At 36.6% G+C, this 21,842-nt stretch overlaps 1 protein-coding gene across 13 annotated transcripts in view; it reads right to left on the reverse strand.

Annotated features, from left to right (window-relative positions):
• The window catches only part of LOC135091388 (kinase D-interacting substrate of 220 kDa B-like), a 145,369-nt gene that overhangs the window by 5,442 nt on the left and 118,085 nt on the right, over positions 1-21,842 (reverse strand). For 10 of the 13 annotated variants that reach the window (XM_063988992.1, XM_063988991.1, XM_063988998.1 and 7 more), the window contains 5 exons: positions 14,509-14,627; positions 6,479-6,634; positions 2,256-2,376; positions 983-1,175; positions 406-553 (listed from right to left, as the gene is read on the reverse strand). In XM_063988992.1, coding sequence (XP_063845062.1) covers positions 406-553; positions 983-1,175; positions 2,256-2,376; positions 6,479-6,634; positions 14,509-14,627 — 737 coding nt within the window. Of the gene's footprint in view, positions 1-405; positions 554-982; positions 1,176-2,255; positions 2,377-6,478; positions 6,635-7,432; positions 9,507-14,508; positions 14,628-21,842 lie in introns of those variants that run through there. The other 3 variants (XM_063988996.1, XM_063989000.1, XM_063988999.1) reach the window with 3 other exon arrangements.

Here is a 21,842-nt window from a genome sequence, read left to right on the forward strand (position 1 = left end):
TGGTGAGAGTGGGAAGGTAATTAGTTGAGGAGAGGAGATAATAAGATAGGAGATAGGAGACGGGGTGGGAAAGGTGAGGATGGGGAAGACAGGTGATGAGATGAGAGGAGGGGAGAGGAGAGAAGAACGAGAAAAAGAGAAGACAAAAACCAGAGGAAACAAGAGAAAAGAAGTTATGATGAAGAAAAGCGAAGACAACAAAACAGAAGAGAAAAAAAGGAAAAGAAAAAAAGACGGGAAGAAGAAAAACAAATGTAGAATAAGAGAAAAGAGTAAAAAAGAGAAGAAGAAAAAGAAGAAAAAGACAAAAATAACACACACACACACACACACACACACACACACACACACACACACACACACACACACACACACACACTCTCTCTCTCTCTCTCTCTCTCTCACCCGTCTCATCGGAGAGAGCTCTCGTTGCTTTTCGGGGCGGGGGGCGGTTCCCCCCTCCTCCTTCTTGCCCTGTGGGAGTCCTGGGGGGCGCTCCGTGACGCTGTGCTTCGGGGAGGCGGGGCTGGAGGAGCACCGGATGGAGGATGCCCTGGGGAGGAGGAGGAGGAGGAGGAGATAAGAGAAGATATGAAGGAAAAAGCGATGAAGGAAGGGAACAAGGAGAAAAATAAGAGGAAGGAAGGAAGGAAAAGATGGAAGAAAGAGAATTAATATTAGGTGTGCATTAACTACTGTTATTAATACCATTATCATCACCACCACCATTTCTATTACCACCACCACTACCACCACTACTACTACTACTACTATTACTACTGCTACTACTACTACTCTCTCTCAAAGTATCACTACTACCACTACAGTATCACCACAGTATCTCACTCACTCACTCACTCACTTCTGCCTCCCTCCCGAACTTACCCCGACCCCCCCCACTCTCTCTCTCTCTCTCTCTCTCTCTCTCTCTCTCTCTCTCTCTCTCTCTCTCTCTCTCTCTCTCTCTCTCTCTCTCTCTCACCTGGACAGTGAGGGGTTAGTGGACTTGTAGGGGGAGAAGCTGGAGGAGGCAACAGAGGGCGCCGTGGACTCCTGGTCAGAGGTGGGGGCCGTAACTACCTTGTGGGACACCAGCGGGGAAGACTGCAGGTACACCACCTCCAGGTCCTTCACCACGCCCCCGCCCCCGCCGCCGTCACTCTCCCCGCTCTCGCCTGGGGGAGAGATTGGGGTGTAAGAAGGAATAAAAGGAGAGTAAAGGCTAATAGAGGAGGAGGAGGAGGAGGAGTAGACGAGAAAGAAGGAAGAGTAAAAAAAGGAAGGGTTTGAAAGAGGAGGAGGTAGGTAGGGAGGAAAGGAGGGAAGCAACGAAGGAAAATAACAAGAGAAGGCACAAAAGGAGAGAAGAAAACAGAAGAATAAAAGATAAGTAGAGAGTAATCAAAGAAACGAAAAAAAGACGAAAAATAAACGAGAAATAAAGAAAAGGAGGAAGGAAAAAAAATAAATAAATAACAAATACTGAAAAAAACTGTACAACATAACGAACAAAAAAAATCTTACAAAAAATCATGAGAAAAAATAAATAAATAAAACAGACAAGCAAGAAACAAGAGACGAACGAAGGAGACACGCTAAGGTCACAGGATCACCAGCTGACCTCAATGTTACTAAAGGTCACAACGCTATTTTTTTTCTTCCCTTACTCTCATATATCATTGAAAGACGTACGCACGCACAAACACACATACACACACATGCACGCACGCAAGTCTCCGGTTACACACACACACACACACACACACACACACACACACACACACACACACACACACACACACACTTTTCTATGTTTATCTTATTAATTTTTTTCCTTCTTTATTCTTATTTCTTTTTCTTCATTTCCTCTCTCTCTCTCTCTCTCTCTCTCTCTCTCTCTCTCTCTCTCTCTCTCTCTCTCTCTCTCTCTCTCTCTCTCTCTCCTTCCATCTTTCATTCTATTCTTACAATTTTCCCATTCCCCTTTCTTCCCTCCTTCCTTGTTTTTTTCTTCCTTTCTTTTAGTCCCTTTCCTTCCTTCCTTCCTTCCTTCCTTCCCTCCTTCCTTCCTTCAAGTCTCCCAAATACAAAAATACAAATAATATATATAATACAAAAATATAAAAAATGAAAAATGAGAAGGGAACACACACACATACACACACACACACACACACACAGACAGATAGATAGATAAATAGATAGATAGATAGATACTCGTATTTATACACACACACACACACACACACACACACCAATGGCAGGCACGATGAGAGGCTCGTCTCCCCGCTTCTCCTGCTCCTCCAGCACATCCTCACACGCCTCCTCGTTCAGGGTCTGCAGCGCCCCGAAGATCAGCTGCTCCTCCATGGTCACCTGAAGAAGGGACGCACTGACTGGGTGTTTGGGTGGCTGGCTGGGTGAGTGGACGTGTGGCTGGTTGACTAAGTGGGTTTGAATGACTGATTGACTGATTGGGTGACGACTGACTGGTTAATTGAGTGATTGAGTGATTGACTGAATTGTTGACTGACTGACTGACTGACTGACTGATTGATTGAATGGTAGTCTCGTATTGGTATTCAGTGTATGGTGGACAGATAGGTTGACTGACTGACTGACTGATTGACTGACTGACTGACTGATTGATTGAATGGTAGTCTCGTATTGGTATTCAGTGTATGGTGGACAGATAGGTTGACTGACTGACTGACTGATTGACTGACTGACTGACTGATTGATTGAATGGTAGTCTCGTATTGGTATTCAGTGTATGGTGGACAGATAGGTTGACTGACTGACTGACTGGGTGACTGACTAGATGACTGACTGACTGACTGACTTATTTACAGCTTGGTTAGTGACTCATTCATTGGCTTAATAACTGACTGACTCGCTGACTGAATGACTCAAACAACACTCTGAATATGAACAAAAAAAAAAATATATAAGTAAAGCTAAGATAATCCCGTGACCTTATCTTATCTTATACTTTTATTTATTCTTCACCTTATCCTTGAGTCCAGTCCTTTATATATTTGTTAAGTTGTTAAGTTTATAATGGTTATCAAATATTGCTTCATAAATCTCAAAGTAATTATGTAAGTCAAGAATAATAATGATCACTTTACGTCTCTCTCTCTCTCTCTCTCTCTCTCTCTCTCTCTCTCTCTCTCTCTCTCTCTCTCCAGAGTCACGTAACCCAACCTAACCTAGCATCACCACCACCACCACCACGCACTCCGCCACATCTGCGGGTCAAGGACAGGTGTGGCGTCAGGTGTGCAGGTGTGAAGGTCATGACAGAACAGGTGAGATGTTAATTACTTTTTCTCAGGTAATTTTGCAGCGTTTTACCAGCTTATTGTTCACTTTTCTCACGTTTTTTTCTTATTTTTTTTTGCGCTTCCTTATCTATTTCTATTTGTTTATTCTTTATTTCTTACTTCTCTCACATTTTCTATCTTTCATCTTCCTGTTTCTTTATTTTTTTTTCTGTGTATTCTTTCTTTTTTGTCCTTTTTTTATTGTTTTCCTTTTTCTTCCTTTTAAAACGCTAATTTGTAGATGAGTAAGAATAAAGAACAAACTCGTAAGATTATAAATAAATAAATAAATAAATAAATAAATAAATAAATAAATATCAGAAGTGATCATTCTTTCGTAATGTCTCTCTCTCTCTCTCTCTCTCTCTCTCTCTCTCTCTCTCTCTCTCTCTCTCTCTCTCTCTCTCTCTCTCTCTCTCTCTCTCTCTCTCTCTCTCTCTCTCCATCCTCTTCTCGCAATCCTCCCTTTCATCTCTTCCTCCTCTTCGCATCCTCTTCATCTTCCCTTCTTTCCTTCTCTCCTTCACTCCTATTCTCCCTTCATTATTTCCTCTCTTCTCCCTCCTCCTTTATCATTTTCCCTACCCTCCTAAATTACCTTCCTCTTTCTCTTCTTTTCCTTCATTTCTCTCTCCACTCTCCTCTCCTCTTCTATCCTTTCTTCTCCACTCACTTCCTTCTCCATCGCTCCTTTCCTCCTCCATAAATAATTCCTCTCTACTTTCTTTTCTTCCCCCTCGCTTCTTTCTTCCTGTTCCAATTTTCTTTATTTTCCTTCCTTTCTTCCTTCTATCCGCCTTTTCTATTTTCGTTCTCTCCTCTTCCTAGTTTTCTCTCTCTCTCCTTGTTCCCTTCTTTTCCTTCCATTTTCTATATTTCTTTCTACTCTCCATCTCTTACCTTTTATTCCTCTTCCTTTTTCCTTTCCTCATATTCGTTTTAAGCACACACACACACACACACACACACACACACACACACACACACACACAGAGAGAGAGAGAGAGAGAGAGAGAGAGAGAGAGAGAGAGAGAGAGAGAGAGAGAGAGAGAGAGAGAGAGAGAGAGAGAGAGAGAGAGAGAGAGAGAGAGAGAGAGATGAAAAAGGTAGAAAAAATAATACACATAAACAGATAGATAGAGATAGATCGATCGATAGATAGATAGATAGATGGATAGATAAAGAAAAAAGAAAAAGACAGGCGGACAGACAAGAGAAATAGATAGATAGATAAATAGACAGACAGACAGACAGACAGACAGACAGACAGACAGACAGGCAGACAGACAGGCAGAGAAGAGCAAGAAGTAAGAATTTCAAGGTCACACAACATTGAGGTAAACGAGAATCAACAACAATGAAGTCTCTCTCTCTCTCTCTCTCTCTCTCTCTCTCTCTCTCTCTCTCTCTGCACGTGACCTCCCCTCCTTGACCCCCTCACCATCACCACCATCACAGTCCCGTTCATCTCCCAAAAACAAGTTTGTGAGATGGTGGTGGTGGTGCTAGTAGTAGTAGTAGTAGTAGTAGTAGTAGTAGTAGTAGTGGCGGTGATGGTGGTGGTATGTCCAATCTATTCACGTACCTTTTTTTTATTATTATTTTTTTCTTTTGTTTTTCTTTGCTTAATATTTGTTTCTTGTATGTTGCTTAATTTTTATTCATTTATCTATTTATTTATTTATTTTTTATTTATTTTTTTTGTTGTGGATCCTTCGTTGTAAGAATTTTGGATGTTGCATTTTCATTTATCATATTTATCTATCTACTTATTTATCAATACATCTATCAGTCTATCTATTTAAGTCTTTTCATGTCTCTATTTGTGTCTATTCATCTATACAAAAATACTAAGGCTTATTTATCTTTTTTTCTTCATTTCTTGTAATTTTTGGCACAATACTCTCTCTCTCTCTCTCTCTCTCTCTCTCTCTCTCTCTCTCTCTCTCTCTCTCTCTCTCTTGCTTGGCCTTCTCTTTTATTTCCCCTTAAATTATCTTGTCAGTTTTACGTTTGTCTCTTTTTCTTTTCCTTCCATCATATTTTTTCTTTCTTATATTCCACTTGGCTTTATTTATTTAGCCATTTATTTATTTATTTATTCATTCATTATTTTTCATGTTCATTCTCTTTTATCTTTTATTTTTCTGTTTGTTTGTATGACTGTTTGTTTGTTTCCATCGTGTAAATTTCATGTTCACTATTTCTTATTTGCTTCTTTGTTATTATTATTATTATTATCATTATTATTATTACTACTACTACTACTACTACTACTACTACTACTACTACTACTACTACTACTAATAATAATAATAATAATAATAATAATAATTTTGTTGTAACTTTCACATTCCATAATAATAATAATAATAATAATAATAATAATAATAATAATAATAATAATAATAATAATAATAATAATAATAACAACAACAACAACAACAACAACATGCGTATGTATATTTTCCTCCTGCCATTGTAAATCTTCTTTTCCTGTGGTTCTTTTTTTTTTCCTTTCCCTTACTTTTATTAATTTCTTGCTTTTCCCTTCTCCCTTCCCATTTACGAATTATTTTTCCTTCTATTTTTTCCCTTTTTCTTCTTTTCGTTGCTTCTACTTTTTTTTAATTTTCCCTAATATTTCTTTTTTTTGTATTTTTTTTTTTTTGTCTCCACCCTTCTTTATCAGCTTAATTTTTCTTTTTAATTTTCCTCTTTTTCCCTTTAATACCTACACGTTTTTCCCACACTTTTTTCCCTACCTGATTTTTTTTGTTACATTTTTTTTCCACTTTCATTTCATTTTTCTTTTCATTCTACATTTTTGTCCCCATGATTTTTTGTTTCCATTTGATATTTTTCGTGTTTTATTCCTTTTTTTCTTACTTTTCTATTGTCCCTCTAACCATATTTTTTTCTTTATTTTTATTTTATTTCAACATTTTATAGTCCCCCCCCGCTAACCACATTTTCATTTTCGCAATATTTTATTTCTGTTCTTTCATTTTCCTTTCTCTTCCTCTACTCTTTCTATTTCCCCTAACCCCATTTTCAGTTCCCTATATTTTTCTTTTCTTTTTTTCCTAACTGCATTTTCTAGTTATTTTATTTTTTTTCATTATTTTTCATTTTCCTTTTCATTTCATTACCTGTTGAATGACAATTTTGGGAATGATCATTTTGGGCAAGAGTTGTGAATCTTCCTCCTCTTCCGCTTGTTCCTCTTCCTCCTCTTTCCTGGATGCTCTCCTCCCCTCCCTCTTCCCTCCTAATCCTCCTCTTCCTCCTCCCATCCCCCACTCTCCCTGCCAATGACGAGGGAGAGAAATGGGGAGGGTGAGGTGATGGGTTGGGGGAGTAATGGGGACAGATGGGGATAAATAAATGGGTAGGTAAATTAATTGACTGGTAGGTCAATAAGAAAGTAAATACGTAAGTAAATAAAGAAGGGTGAAATTATTAGACTAAAAAATGTAAAATGATGATGATAATAATAAAAATAAGAATAAAGATAAAAACAAAAAGAATGGTCGTCAATATTATTATTATTATTATTATTATTATTATTATTATTATTATTATTATTATTATTATTATTATTATTATTTTCATCATCATTGACATGCATATTTCTACTAACTAATATCTGAAAAAAGGGTAAAAATAATGATTTGTCACCATTCCATCATCACCATCACTAGAATTATCATCTTTATTTCCACCAACTTCTATTTTTTTTTAACTAGCAACAATTGTACAAAAAAAACTGAAATAATTATACATCAGCCTTGAGTTTACTGCATGATGATACACATTGAGGAATAAACAAATAAATAAATCAATAAAAATATATAAAAAGTTGAAGAAAGGCACTAAACAGGAAAGGAAACACAAAAATAGGAACTCAAGGGAAAAAATAAAGGAAAACATAATGAATAAAAAAGGGCAATACAATATCAAGGAAAATAAAGAAAAACAGATAAAAAAAATGGAACAAAATAGTAAACCAAATAGCAAAAAAATAAGGAACTAAGACATATTAGGAATAAAACAACAAAACTACAAAATAAACAACAAAAATAAAAAGATAATTAAAACTAACATAACAAAAAATGCTTTATTACAGACAGCTCACCAAGAAATAGTAATAAAAATTAATTAGGTAACATCATCATCACTACACAGCTTGTATTGCCATTAACTACCGTAACTACAACACAAAAACTAACAAACAAACAAAAAGAAAAAATAATTAAGCACAAACAGGGGGACAAAAAAAAAATGTCAACTTAAAATAATAAAATAAAATTGGATTAAAACTACTTGGTAAAATATGGTCGTTTTTTTTAAAAGTTACTAAGAATTATTGGCTTGTATCACAGTTCAGATGAAGACAACAATGTATCATGGTAACTGTGTGGTGGGGGGAGGGGTCATGTCAGGTCAGGTCAGGTCAGGTCAAGTCAGGTAAGGTAAGGTAAGGTAAGGTAAGGTAAGGTAAGGTAAGGTTAGGTAAGGTTAGGTTAGGTTAGGGTAGGTTAGGGTAGGTGAGGTGAGGTGAGGTCAGGTCAGGTTAGGTCAGCTGATTACATTAAGGTGGGATTTCCATCTCTATTTTCTTTTAATTCTTGTTTTTTTCTTATTTTTTATTCTTCTTGTTCTTATCTTTGTTGTTGTTGTTACTGTTATTACTCTTCTTGTTTTGTTCTTCTTCTTTACTTCCTTCTTCTTTTTCTTCTTGCTCTCATTCTCCTCCTCCTCCTCCTTCTTCTTGTCTTCTACTTTTATTCTTCATCTTCTCCACCTCTTCATTTTCCTCTTATTTCTCTCTTATCACTGCATTTTTCTAATTGCATATCATAGAGAAACAAAACTCTCTCTCTCTCTCTCTCTCTCTCTCTCTCTCTCTCTCTCTCTCTCTCTCTCTCTCTCTCTCTCTCTCTCTCTCTCTCTCTCTCTCTCTCTCATTCACAGCCAGCATATACCAGCACTAACAAATCTAATAATAATAATAATAATAATAATAATAATAATAATAATAATAATAATAATAATAATAATATGGTACAAGGCGACTATATCGAAGAGGGCTGGGGAACACCTCTCCTTTATTATCCTTATCCTAAAAATGGCTACCCAAACAAAGGGGAGTCACAAATAACCTAATAATAATAATGCACTGGAACCGAGAGAAACACTGAATGCCTCTCATCTTCTATCACCTCCTATCATTATCTAGTATTGCTTCTATTTATCACAATTATCTTCCACCTCCTTGAAGTGAGGATGGAATGTTATAAGTCTCTCTCTCTCTCTCTCTCTTTCTCTCTCTCTGTCCTACACTAAACCTCATTCACTTCACAAAAACACAACCTCGAAAAATCTAGTCTTCTCTCTCTCTCTCTCTCTCTCTCTCTCTCTCTCTCTCTCTCTCTCTCTCTCTCTCTCTCTCTCTCTCTCTCTCTCTCTCTCTCTCTCTCTCTCTCTCTCTCTCTATATGGTTTCTGGGTGAACAGTCTATCTCTGGTCTTCCTGTTCTCTCTGGATGTAGAACAAACACTTCCACAACCACTGATGCAAAGTTCTGTTCTCTTGCTGAGGAACAACATAACTACAACAACGAGAGATAGAAAAACACCTCTTATCTTTTCTCTTGTTTCTGGTAATGAAGACACGCACCACAACCACCGACAGGACGAAAATATGGTCTGTGGTCTTTCTGTGGTCCCTGGGGGCAGAAGACCACACACTTGTAGAGATGGTGACGAAAAACATAGTCTCCTTCTGGTCTCCTCTCTCTCCAGGAGGAACAGACACCATGAGCCAAATATGGAAAAGAAAACATCTTCTGCCAAATTTTTTATCTCTAGTCTCTATCTGTTGTCTCTCTGAAGGTCACACACACCTCCAGTCTCTCTCTCTCTCTCTCATCTCTTGTCTCTCACTGAAGGCCACACCAAAGCCAACAATGCAAAATTCTCATTCCTCGTCTCTCCCGGTCTCTCTCTGGTCTCTCTCTGGTCTCTACAGCCAATGGTGGGATGCTGGAGGGGCAGTGGGTGAGGCAGGGGGGTTTTCTGGGTCCTGGAGGTGCTGGTTGAGGTGCTGGTGGAGGTGGTGGTGGAGGTGGTGGTCCTCGTCTCCACTGTAGTTGCTCACATCCTCGCCAAGAGAAGTCTGATGAATCCAGCCAACGAGTATAAGTGGTTGAGTAATTGTGAGGTGTTTGGGGAAGGTGAGTAACTGTGTGTGTGTGTGTGTGTGTGTGTGTGTGTGTGTGTGTGTGTGTGTGTGTGTGTGTGTGTGTGTGTGTGTGTGTGTGTGTGTGTGTGTGTGTGTGTGTGTGTGTGTGTGTGTGTGTTCTGAGTAAAAGCTAGTGTGAGTATTTGTGTCTGTATCTGTGAGTGTGTGTGTGTGTGTGTGTGTGTGTGTGTGTGTGTGTGTGTGTGTGTGTGTGTGTGTGTGTGTGTGTGTGTGTGTGTGTGTGTGTGTGTGTGTGTGTGTGTGTGTGTTGTAGTGAAGTAACGAAGGAAGAAGGACTTGGAGGAAATACACTTGCTTGCTTGTCTCTTTCATCCTGTAGTAGTAGTAGTAGTAGTAGTAGTAGCAGTAGCAGTAGTAGTAGTAGTAATAGTAGTAGTTGCTTGTGGGTGCAGGAGGCAAGACTCGACCCTCCACCAGGAGACGCAAGCAGAAAGAGGAGGAGGAGGAGGAGCAGGAGGAGGAGCAGCAGAAGGGGCAGTCTTGTTGAAGTGGTAATAAATTTGTCATGCAATGTGAAAAAAAGAAGCAGTAGCAATAATAATGTTTAGAGAAGAAAGAAGAGGAAGAGGAAGAGGATGAGGAGGAAGGTGGAAGAAGAACAGGAATAAGAAAGGAAAAGGAGTGCAAGAATGCAAGGAGGAGGAGGAGGAGGAGGAGGAGGAGGAGGAGGAGGAGGAGGAGGAGGAGAAGGGGAGAGAAAGAGAAGGAGGAGGAGGAGGAGGAGGAGGAGGAGGAGGAGGAGGAGGAGGAGGAGGAGGAGGAGGAGGAGGAGGAGGAGGAGGAGGAGGAGGAGGAGAAGGAGAAGGAGAAGGAGAAGGAGAAGGAAAAGGAAGATGAGGTAATTAATATACTACAAGCCACCAATTACAACCAATTATACATATTAATAATCATACAAATATACATAACCAATTATTGACGGAGGCGGAGGAGGAGGAGGAGAAGGAGGAGGACCCGCAAGAAGAGGAGGAGGAGGAGGAGGAGGAGGAGGAGGAATCATAACCATCCTCCCTCCCTTCCTATAAAGCATTCCCATCATAATCATTCCTTGTAGTATTCCAGTTGCATTCCCGGTAAGTCATTCCCATTCCATTCCAGTCACGTTAATGTTTTTCCCTATTTTCTTTCCATTTTCCCCCCAATAGGAACCACCACCACCAGTTTTTGTTTCTTTGTTTTGTTTTTGTTTTTTTTTGCGTTTTTTTTCTTTGCTGGTATAAAAAAAAATGCATCTGTGGAAATATTTGTATCAGGAATCAATTAGACAGTCAATTCAATAAGGCAGACTGTTAATTGAGAAAGAGAAAGACTGAAAGAAAAGATTTGTTGAGTAAAATCATTTGTTGGGTGTTTAATAAAAGAAAAATACTTGTTGAGCATAAGAATAGTGTAACTGGGTAAAGAAAGGTTTAGCTGAGCAGAAAAAAGTGTAATTTGAATACAGAAAAATGTAATTGAGTAAAGAAAGGTGTAATTGAGTAGAAAAGTGTATCTGAGTAAAGAAAAACTGTAATTTGAGTGAAGAAAGAGAGAAATAACTAGAGAGAGAAAGAGAGAAACTATTGTCCATTTTGGAGAGAGTAAAGGAAAAAGCAAAAGAGAAAGAGAGAAAAAGAGAAAGAAATCCATGTTAATAATCAAGACATACCATAGAAAATCAAACAGAATAAGAACACACTCACCTGCATCGGTCAGCCGGCGGACTATAAGCAACAACAAACTACAGAATGTTGAGATGGGAACGTATATTGTATAAAAGGCATGTCTACAAGGGCTTGGTAAAAAAACAAGCTACAGTTCTACATAGGCAGCATCTACTACAGCATACAGCACACGCACAGATGCACAGACACTCGCCAGTATACACAATGCAAGAATGGACATGCACAAACACATGCATTGACTACAGTATACATTAGGGAGTTAATACAATAGACTCAGGCACTGCGACAGGAAGGGAAGACAAACAAACAAGGCAGACAATCAATGGATACAGTAAATTGGTTCTTGTTTTTTTTTTTTTTTTTTTTTTTTTGAGGAAAATAATATAAACAATGTGAATAGTTAATGTATAGGATAAACTGGAGGAAAATAAGAAATCTGACATGGTAAATGATTAATGTATAAAATAAATTTGTCCTCATCAAATGTTTGGAAGAAAATAAGACAAAGTAAAATTATTAATGTTAAATAAATTGATTCTTGCCAAATTCTTTGAAGAAAAAGAAGACAAACAAGCAAGTCAAGTTTTTTTTATGGAATACATATATTTGTGGATAATTTATTTTTAGGTTAATGAATAAAATGTGAAAATTTGAAAAGAACAAGTTAAAAGAAAAATTAAAACAATAAGTAATGTAAATAGAAGTGGCAAGACTCATGGAAAATAAAAGTAAATTATAAAAACAATCAAGATTATTCATTTTTACACTGAAAAAATATAAGAAATGGGAAAGATGAAAAAACAAAAATATGCAAAAGAATACTCAACATGTACACATGAAACAGCAACAAATAAAAGGAGTACATTGAACTAAATGACTGCACATGAACAGATACTAAAAAAAATAATAAATAAATAACTAAATAAAAAAAGTATATAAAAAAAAAATAAATAAATAAAAAAATAAAATGAAAAAAAACTGAAAGAATGACAAGAGACCAGATTACATTGGAACACAAATACAGAGATGCTGCCAAGATAAGAAAAAAAAAAAAAAAAAAAAAAGGAAAAAGAGGGGGATAAAAATGAAAAAAAAAAACAGCAAAGAATTCTTACATACAAAAGCTACAAAAACTAACTACATATAAAACTTAAGAAAAATTTACATCACAGCACATTACTGGGGCAAAAAATATTATAAAGTAAAAGAATAAGAAGCAACTGGAAATTACAAGGATACAATACTAAATAAAAAGATAAGAAAAAATAAAATGAACCTATGTAATATACAAAAAAATCCTAGGAACTAATCAACGAAGAGAGATATAACAATAATAAACTTAGACATAATCACTAAACTACATAAATGACTTAGTGGAACTTGCAATATACGAAGCAAGACAGTTTTTTTTTTTTAATCCTTTCATCACCAAACACCACTGACCTTCCTTCACCACCATGACCCTCTAACATCACCACAGCACTGCAGCACCACCCTAACACCACACAGACACACTAACAACAGCAGATCACCACCATAACACCACAACACCCTAACAACACCAAATTTATACCGTAACACCGCAACACCCTGACAACACCACCAGTAAGTGACATGTAGCCTCAAGAACTGTCAATGGCCGCTTCTCAACACCTGGAGATGACCTGCATTGTGGGATACCTGAATGGCGGCACCTGACTTGAGTACTTTAGTAATCTAGGTGGTAAAATTTTCTAGTTTATATACGTATCTACCTGTGTACTATCAAGTGGATGGAGGTAACTGGGACACACACACACACACACACACACACACACACACAAAAACTGATACCTAAAAAAGTCATAGAAATTAGTAGAAAAATTAATCGGTAAAAGACTAGTCATAGTTTCCTAAAATTTAACAAAAGTACCTGACAATTATTTCAGCTTGAGCCTCTTCACTGCTGTGGTTACCTTCTGTCAACATTCAGACCACTGTGTGTGTAGAATTACTTGCAAAGATACAGAAAAATAGAGTAAAGAAGGTTGGTTTTGTCTTTTCCTAAGCTAAGAAAACTATTTAAGGAAACTTGAGCCAAAAAGTAGTTTGAAAATAGGGAATACAAGTTAATTTTATCTTTTTCTAAGCTACCAAAAGTATATAAGAAGACTAGTACAAAAAAATTTCAGTGAAAAATAAAGAACAGAACATTAATTTCACCTTTTTTTTCCTAAGTAACCAAAACTAAAAAGACTATAGCAAAAAAAAAAAATAAATAAAAATAAAAAAATAAAAAAATAAAATAATCTAAAAAGTTGTGAATGATTAAAGGAAGAAACACATTTACCTGACAGTGAATGAGTTAATGAATCACAGGTAATCTAAAGTAACCATATGAAGCTGACTTAATTAATTCCCATAGAAGTGAATAAGTCAAAACATGCATTACAAACTCACTACTACTAATAATAAATGCTCAAGTGGCTGCATGACTGATGTGCTTAGGTAAAAAGTGCATGACTGAGCTTAAAGACATGACAGGTGTTGCAAGGACTCATTAACAGGTGCAGGAACAGCATCAAAAGCCAGAAAACGAGATAGGAAGTTGTAGAGAGATTGAAAACATCACACATATGCACAAACAAACACACACACACACACTAAAATGCTCCAATAGCAATTCAAAACACACAAAACATTGCAAAATAAATGCACACACACATATGCACACTTAAAACACAAAGCACTCCATAAAAGAGAAAAAAGCCTAAACACTCGAAAACTTCACACACAAACACGCAAAAAAAAAAACTTGAAACTCACCCATTAAAAATACACAAACACTCCAAAAAAACTAAAAAAAACCTTACCAAATTCACCCATAGAGACACACAAACACTCCAAAAACTTATAAAACACACCCAATTCATTCATGTCACCAAATTCACTCCACAAAACTATAAAACAAACACACACACACACACACACAAAAAAAAAAAAAAAAAAAAAAACTCAAGACTAACCCTTACAACTCACTCTCAGTACATAAACGCATCGTCAGTGAAGGAAATAGTACTTGCGTTGTGAATGGAGGACATGAAGCTGGAGCCTGACGCGGTGGTGCCAGTCAGGGTGATGGTGGCAAGGCTGGTGTCACCCGCACTGGACCGCCTCGTGCTCCCCCCACCGGAGGGCGAGGAGCAGTGGAGGCACCGCGCCCGCACACCATCACACTTACAACTGGGCGAGAGGAACTCCACGCCACGTACCTGTTTAGCCAAGAGGTTCTGTTTGGTAGCCTTGCGGATTGAGTTGTGCGTGTCATCCCTCTCCTTGCCGCTGCTGCCACCGCCGCTGCTGCTGTGCATCGACGAGGTGCGGCTTGATCCTACAGAGAGGTCATGTGAGGTCAGACGGTCCACAGGGTCAATTGGGAAGGTGTCAATTTGCTTGCTGCTTGTTGATGTTTTGCTGTTTGTGTGGTATTTGTCTCCGAATGAGGTTATATGCCATTTATTTTTCTGATTTGAAGTTGATATCATGAATATTCCATTGATGTGATTCTCCCAAGACTCCTCCCCTCCTGTGATAAGTTAGGTTAGGTCAGCTTGGGTTGAGGGAGTTGATCAAGCTGGGATTTATTTATTTTTTTTAAAGAGAAGCCTTCATTTTTGTAACTTATTGGAGTTAGGTGAATAAATATAGAAGCAATGAAATTATCACCATGTTTGTTTGTTTGTTTGTTTCATTAAACTATAAATGTGTATATTTTTTTTGAAGCTACAGGAATTTTTTTTAATGAGGCTTACAGATATGTCTGTTTTTTGTGAAGCTATAGGCCTTTTCTGTGATGCTTTAGGCATATTTTTTTTTTTTGTGAAGCTATAGGCATTCTTTTCTTTTTATTTGTGAAGCTATAGGCATATTTTTTGAGAAGCTCAAGGCATTTTGTGTGAGAAGCTCTAGGCAAATCTTTTTTGTGAGGTGATCTAGACCAGTCTGGATTGGTGCAACATGGTCCAGGTAACACCGAGGGTCACAACACACCCAGACCACCACAGACCACTCCAGGCTGGTCTAGACGAGTCACAAAAACAAGACTCAATAAACACCACAATCCTCAATGAAGTGTCCACTAAATGAACCAGCCAACAAGCAACAAACATCAACACAAGCAACGCAAATCGGTAACTTCCAGTGTTTACAATCAAGTAACACAAGAATCTGTATCTCAGGAGCAGCCAGGTCATGAGACTCTTAAATATCAAATACTGGATACATAATCAAGAGCATTAAGAAAGACAAGACAGACATAGAAAAATGTATCATTAATTCATGTATTCCTGCCATAATATCAATAATTCTTGAACTTGCAGGAAAAATATGAAAATTTAATCAAAGAGAAGAGAGAAGGACAAGCAACACAGATGATGATGATAATAATAACAGTAATAATAATAACAGTAATAATAGTTATATAAGCATTCCCTGTTTAATCAACTTCATTAACTCTTTCACTGCTGAATAATCTTTCCTGTCATCACCTACAGCATTTTAGATCATTACATTTACACTACAGTCTGTTAAATATTTCTGTAACCTGGAAAAGATTAAATTAACTCCCTATTTCTTTTCTGTGTATCATGCAAACAGTTTCTACCAACACTCTGAATATTAAAAAACACCCACAGCAGTGAAGGGGCCAATGCAAGTGAGTGACTGATGAGAACATTGGACAAGATAACAAGAGATGCAAAGTTGTACATCTCACAATATCAGTCTTGTGTCATGCGTCGTGTGTCATGGCCAGGCTGCAGACCGAGGTGGCAAGCAGTGGGGCAGTGAGGAGCAGCAAGCAGTGAATAGAACAGTAGTAAACAGTAGTAGAAGGTAATCATGAAAAAATATAAGGAAAGGTTAAAACAGATGGCATATTTACCTTGCCTTATCAAAGCTGAATTCAGACTCAGTTCTCAGGGAAAGAACCCAAAAAATTTAGTGAAAAAAAAGTATGAGTATTTTTACATTAAACCTCATAAATATTTTGAAGACTAAAAAAAATATATGGTGAGTATTTTCTTTTATCAAGTTCTTTTTTCATTTATATGCCTGGAAAATGCACTGAGTGTTTTTTTCTTTATCATTTCTGTAACACTGAAGAAGAATGAAGTTATTTTTTTCCTTTTTCTAACATTTAACAAGTCTTCCTGCCTTTTCATTAACATTTAAGAAGACTGAAAAAATTAACATAATTTTTTTCCTCTTTTCTGTAACATTCATAAGACTCAAAAATTTGAATCAACTCTTCACCAAACAAACAAATTATCCACCTTTTTTTTATCAAGTTTCTATGAATGGTCAACACACATCAAATCCTTCTTTATCTCTCCTGTAACTCACAAAGGCAAGAAAATCACAGTCTTTTCAACTAAGTGTCCCATCACCTCCAAGACAGCTCCCCAAACACACCTTGATTCTCACCACATAGACACCTGAGGACTGTGTACAGGTGCATTGTGGGTAGTAATGCTTTAGTGTATGTACAGCATTTGTGCTTTATACAAGTGAGGTATGCTTTAGTGGTTTATGGAATAATTAGAGTTCCTAAGGAACAGGTGGATAATTGAATAGGTAAAGGCGTGGATAATGAGAAGAGAAAGAGTTGGAATGAAGAAGGTAAATAAAAGGTAAACAAGAATGTGTGTGTGTGTGTGTGTGTGTGTGTGTGTGTGTGTGTGTGTGTGTGTGTGTGTGTGTGTGTGTGAAAGTACAATAATAGACAAGTGTGTGATGAAATACAACAGGTGAAAGAGAAGGGAAAATAGCAGATAAGTGAGAAAAGAAATATTATATATGAGTGTAGAGATATAACAAGTATGTGTGTGTGTGAAAAGAATGAAAAAAGACAGTGAGTGAAGAAATGTAAAGTAAGTGAAAAGAGTGAAGGAAGATGAGAGCAAAAAAAAGAAAAGGAAACTCATGTCAAGAAGGAAAGTAGACAAATAACAGAAGAAAAAAATTAAAAACAGGTGGAAAAAAGTGAGGAGTGAAAAGGTAGACAATCAAAATGAAGTGCAGGTGAAACAGACTCATGAAAAAGTTAATACTAAACAGGTACACAAATAAAATCAGGTGCAGGTGGAGCAGGTGAATATACTCGTATACAGGTGGAAAAGTGAAAGAAGAACAGATAGGCAAACAAAACTAAGTGCAAATGATCATAAACAAGTTAAATAAAAAAAAAAAAAGATAACAGTGGCAATTTTGAGCAGGGGAAGATATGGAAAAGATGTGCACAGGAGGTGATGGGAAGGTGGTGGTGGTGGTGGTGGTGGTGGTGGGCAGGACAGGTGACGCAAGGTGAACCGAGATGGCCTCCACAAACAGACCCAAGGCGCCCCAGCAGCAGGTGAGAGGGAAAGAAAGGAAGCATTAAGTTCCTTTATTAGATTACAGTACCAAGACAAGACTACTCCACTACTCAGTCTTCACTACACGGACACTGCCCAGGGGAGGAGCACAGTGACAGGGGAGGAGGAGGAGAAATATAGGAGAGATGAAGAGTAAGAGGCTCTGTAGACTACGCACTGTGACTCCTTCCTTACTTAAAGAAGTGGATTAAGTGGTGCTTTTTCTTTCTCATAAGATCAGCCAAAGAATCCATCCCAAAATGTTAGATTGAAAAGAATCAGTTTCATACAATCTTAATCTTTAGAATTTGAAGTAATAAACTGATGTGCTTTGATAAAAATGTAAACTTCATATAGGAGAAAATTTAAACAATGATTACTAGTAAAGTTTAGAATTGGAAGGAGAAACTGTTTCATCTAATGAAATAAATTGGGGAAAATCAATGCCAAAGTAGAAAATTGGAGGCAAGAAAGTTTACGTGATGTTAGAATTACATAGCAGCAATGAAAATATCCCTACACAATTTCAAGAGAACTTAAAATTCAAAATCCAAAGGAGAATCATATTCATGAACTTAGAAAATGGGAACATTAATACGAGACTAAACATAAATAAATTAAGAAAATATGAACACTTGCAAAACTAAATTACCTAACTTTTCTAAAATCTCCAAATATATTTTTCATTATTTTAGCAAACTATTTTTCTTTTAATTTTCATGGCCTATGTTGGCCTCAAAAAACACACACAAAAAAAAAGAAAAAGAAAGAAAAAGAAAAAAAAGGAGGCACCAGTGCATATCTACAAAAAGTCCAAAAAAAAACAGGACCAGAGCATAAAAAAACAAATTTAAAAATAAATAAAAAATCCAACTTGAGTAACATTATGAAAGAGAACCATCAACTTTCTTCCTCCCGAGAGCAGTGGTATACAAACAGGCACGGAATGGAGGCTACAGGTGGTAACAATGGGGGGAGACCACCACTGCCGCCCCCCACAGCAAGGCGCGGGTGTGGCTGGCAGTGCGGTGAGAGGTGTGGCTGGGAGAGGCAGAGGGGTGACCGACCAACACCAAGAGGAAGGTAATAATGATAGAATGATTAAAAGTAGATAATAAAAAGTTAAGTCCAGGCATCAATAAATACAATAAAAAGCAGTACAGTACACCAGCTTAGGAAAAACGAAGAAAAAAAAAATAAAAAAAACTGAAAATTAATCAAATCTAGTCAGTCAGTTGAAATACAAACAATACAAATGCCACTGAGAGATAAAGGAATATACGTATAGAGACACAAAATAAATACAATGCTAAATAAATAATAATAAATCTAACATTCTTAAGACTACTGCAATAAGACGGCCACAGGTCTGACTCACTCACTGGTAACTAGGAATCTACAGGCACCCCTCAGACACTGCATGAAGACACACGTTTGGTAATACTGTACTGGAAGTTGTCTTTTCTTTTTGTTTTGTTTTGTTTTTGTTTGTTTGGCTTTATTGGGAGTGATGTGTTAACTAGATATCATTTGTTTTTGTTGTTTTTTTCTCTCTCTCTGGTTTGGTGTGTGTGTATGTGTATGTGTGTGTGTGTGTGTGTATAAAGCTCCTATGTCCCATTTCTAATACTGCTTTTTTTTATTTTTTTTTTTATTTAGTTTCTGGATTTTATTGTTTTTTAGCATTGACTGTCTGTGTGTGTATTTACCTAGTTGTAGTTTACAGGTGTGTGTGTGTGTGTGTGTGTGTGTGTGTTATACAATGAACTACTAAATATCATAATACTCTAAAAAAAACACATACAACTTTTCTTTACTGCTAAATACAAGAACTATGAATATTTTGCACTTGACACTTAACTATGAAAAAAAAAGTAAAATAAAAGTAACTAAAAAGAGGAAAAAAAACTAGCTATGTATTGGTCACTAGTTCAATGGCACAAGACAATGCCCAAAAAATGCACCAGTCTAATAAATCTAAACATATATTTTTTTCATTTTCTTCCCTTCACTAAAATTCAAATTCACTAAAACTTTCTTCACTAAGGTTACATCTTGCAAATATCTACAAGGATGCTCTAAGATATATCAAACTTGTCTACATTTTTTTATCGACTACATTTTTTTATTTTGATTTCTGAACATTTTCTTTACTTGCATTTTGAATCTACATAGGTATGTATGCTGTGTTTTTTCTTCAACTTTTTTTTTCCCCTCATTTGTGTATGTGTGTGTGTGTGTGTGTGTGTGTGTAGACAAATCACTATCACCATAAAGGAAGACACTAACCTATCATCATCATCATCACACTTCATCACACACACCTCCAGAATCCCTTTAATTAACATCACCACATCTCATCACCACACACACACACACACACACACACACACACACACACACACACACACACGCAAACAGAACACCACACCCTACCTTTCACCACCACACCTCACCACACACACCACAATTGCACTTATGTTATCACAGTTCTCAGGAATGGCACCACACACCACCACACATCACCACACACTCGCTTTCACTCATCATTTCTAGCTCTGACTTACAACTAAACTATTCTAAGTGTATTTTTTATATGCTAGTCTAATTATAGTACTTGTGTGTAAATATAAGTAAATACAAGGCCAATACAGTAATCCTTTGTCCTTTTCTTCACTTTATAGACTCAAACATTTGTCTGTTTATTTAAATGATGACTATAAAGTTTATCTATCCAGTCTTTTTTTTCCTTCTGTCGTGTATGATTCTTAAGACACTCCCTTATTTCTGTCCCCTTCTCTAAATTCTTCTTCATTCCTTACTTTCTTATGCTTATGCTCAACACATCTTTTATTTTTATCTCTTTCTTTAATATTTTTTCCATTCCTTATTTTTTTTTTTGTATTTTATGTTCCTCTTCACACACTTTATTTGTCCCTTTCTTTAAATTCTCCTTTGTTCCTTACTTTCTCATACTTATGCTCCTCTTCTTCTTTATTCCTTACTTTCATATACTCATGTTCATCACACACTTTATTTCTGTCCCTTTCTTTAAATTCTTCTTCATCCCTTACCTTCTTATATTCTATGCTTTTCAATGCACCCTCTATTTCTGCCCTTTCTTTCTTTTTATACATTTTATACACCTTACAATCTGCACTACGAGCATAATTTCTTCAGTTAATGAGCACTTTTATTCATTATCATCTCTCCTACTCCACACCATCTATACTTTCCCAAAGCTTCACTCTTCAAAACATCTATACTGATTACTATAACCTTTGTTCTCATTGCAGAACTTCCTCCCCTTCCCTTATGATACCTTGCTAAGTGCACCCACCCATCCTGCTTCCCTCCCTCTCTCCCTCCCTCCAGCCTCACTTATATTTACCCACCACACTTCTATCACTTCTGTCTGAAATAGGAGTGAAGTTTTACACCATGAATAAGATGAATAAATGCTGTAGTGTTGAGGTGGAAATGCAGTCTAGGGAAATAAACGTAACGATAATAACTAAAGATGAGGAAACTTATAGGAACGTTGCTGCAGTACTTAGAGCAATATCAAAGAAAGATTAGGTAGGTGATTACGTAATTGGTAGGATTTTGGCTTGTTAAGGCAAAAAAACAAAAAAAAAAAAAACAAGAGAAGTAAGACAAGAATAAGACAAACAAGTAAAAAAAATACTACTTGAAAGAACACCACAAAAATACCATCAAAAAACAAAAAAAGTAAAAAAAAAAAAAAATTGTACATAAAGAAAAATCCACTACACAATCTAACATAAACTAAAGAAAATCAATTAAAATAAAAACGTAACATAGGAACATGGAACATGATAAATAAACACAAACATACAAAAAAATAAAGATAAAAGTAATAATAATAATATAAACAGCATATATACGTATTGGTGTCAAATTATAATGCCAGTAGTAGTAGTAGTAGTAATAGTAGTAGTAATAGTAGTAGCAGTAGGGATAGTGGTAGTAGTGGTGGTAGTGATGATGGTGGTGACAAAGAGGCAAAGTTTACATTATGGCATATTTAAGTTAATATTTACCACTGAATTCATTTCTTTAAAAATCCCACAATTCACTAGTTCAGTTTACATTAAGATAAAGCAAATTATAAACAGAAAAACTAGTGAAAATTTGAACTCACACAGCAAGACACAGAATTTTCACCACAA

This window comes from Scylla paramamosain, chromosome 37, assembly GCF_035594125.1.
Source record: "Scylla paramamosain isolate STU-SP2022 chromosome 37, ASM3559412v1, whole genome shotgun sequence".
NCBI classification, from domain to species: domain Eukaryota; kingdom Metazoa; phylum Arthropoda; class Malacostraca; order Decapoda; family Portunidae; genus Scylla; species Scylla paramamosain.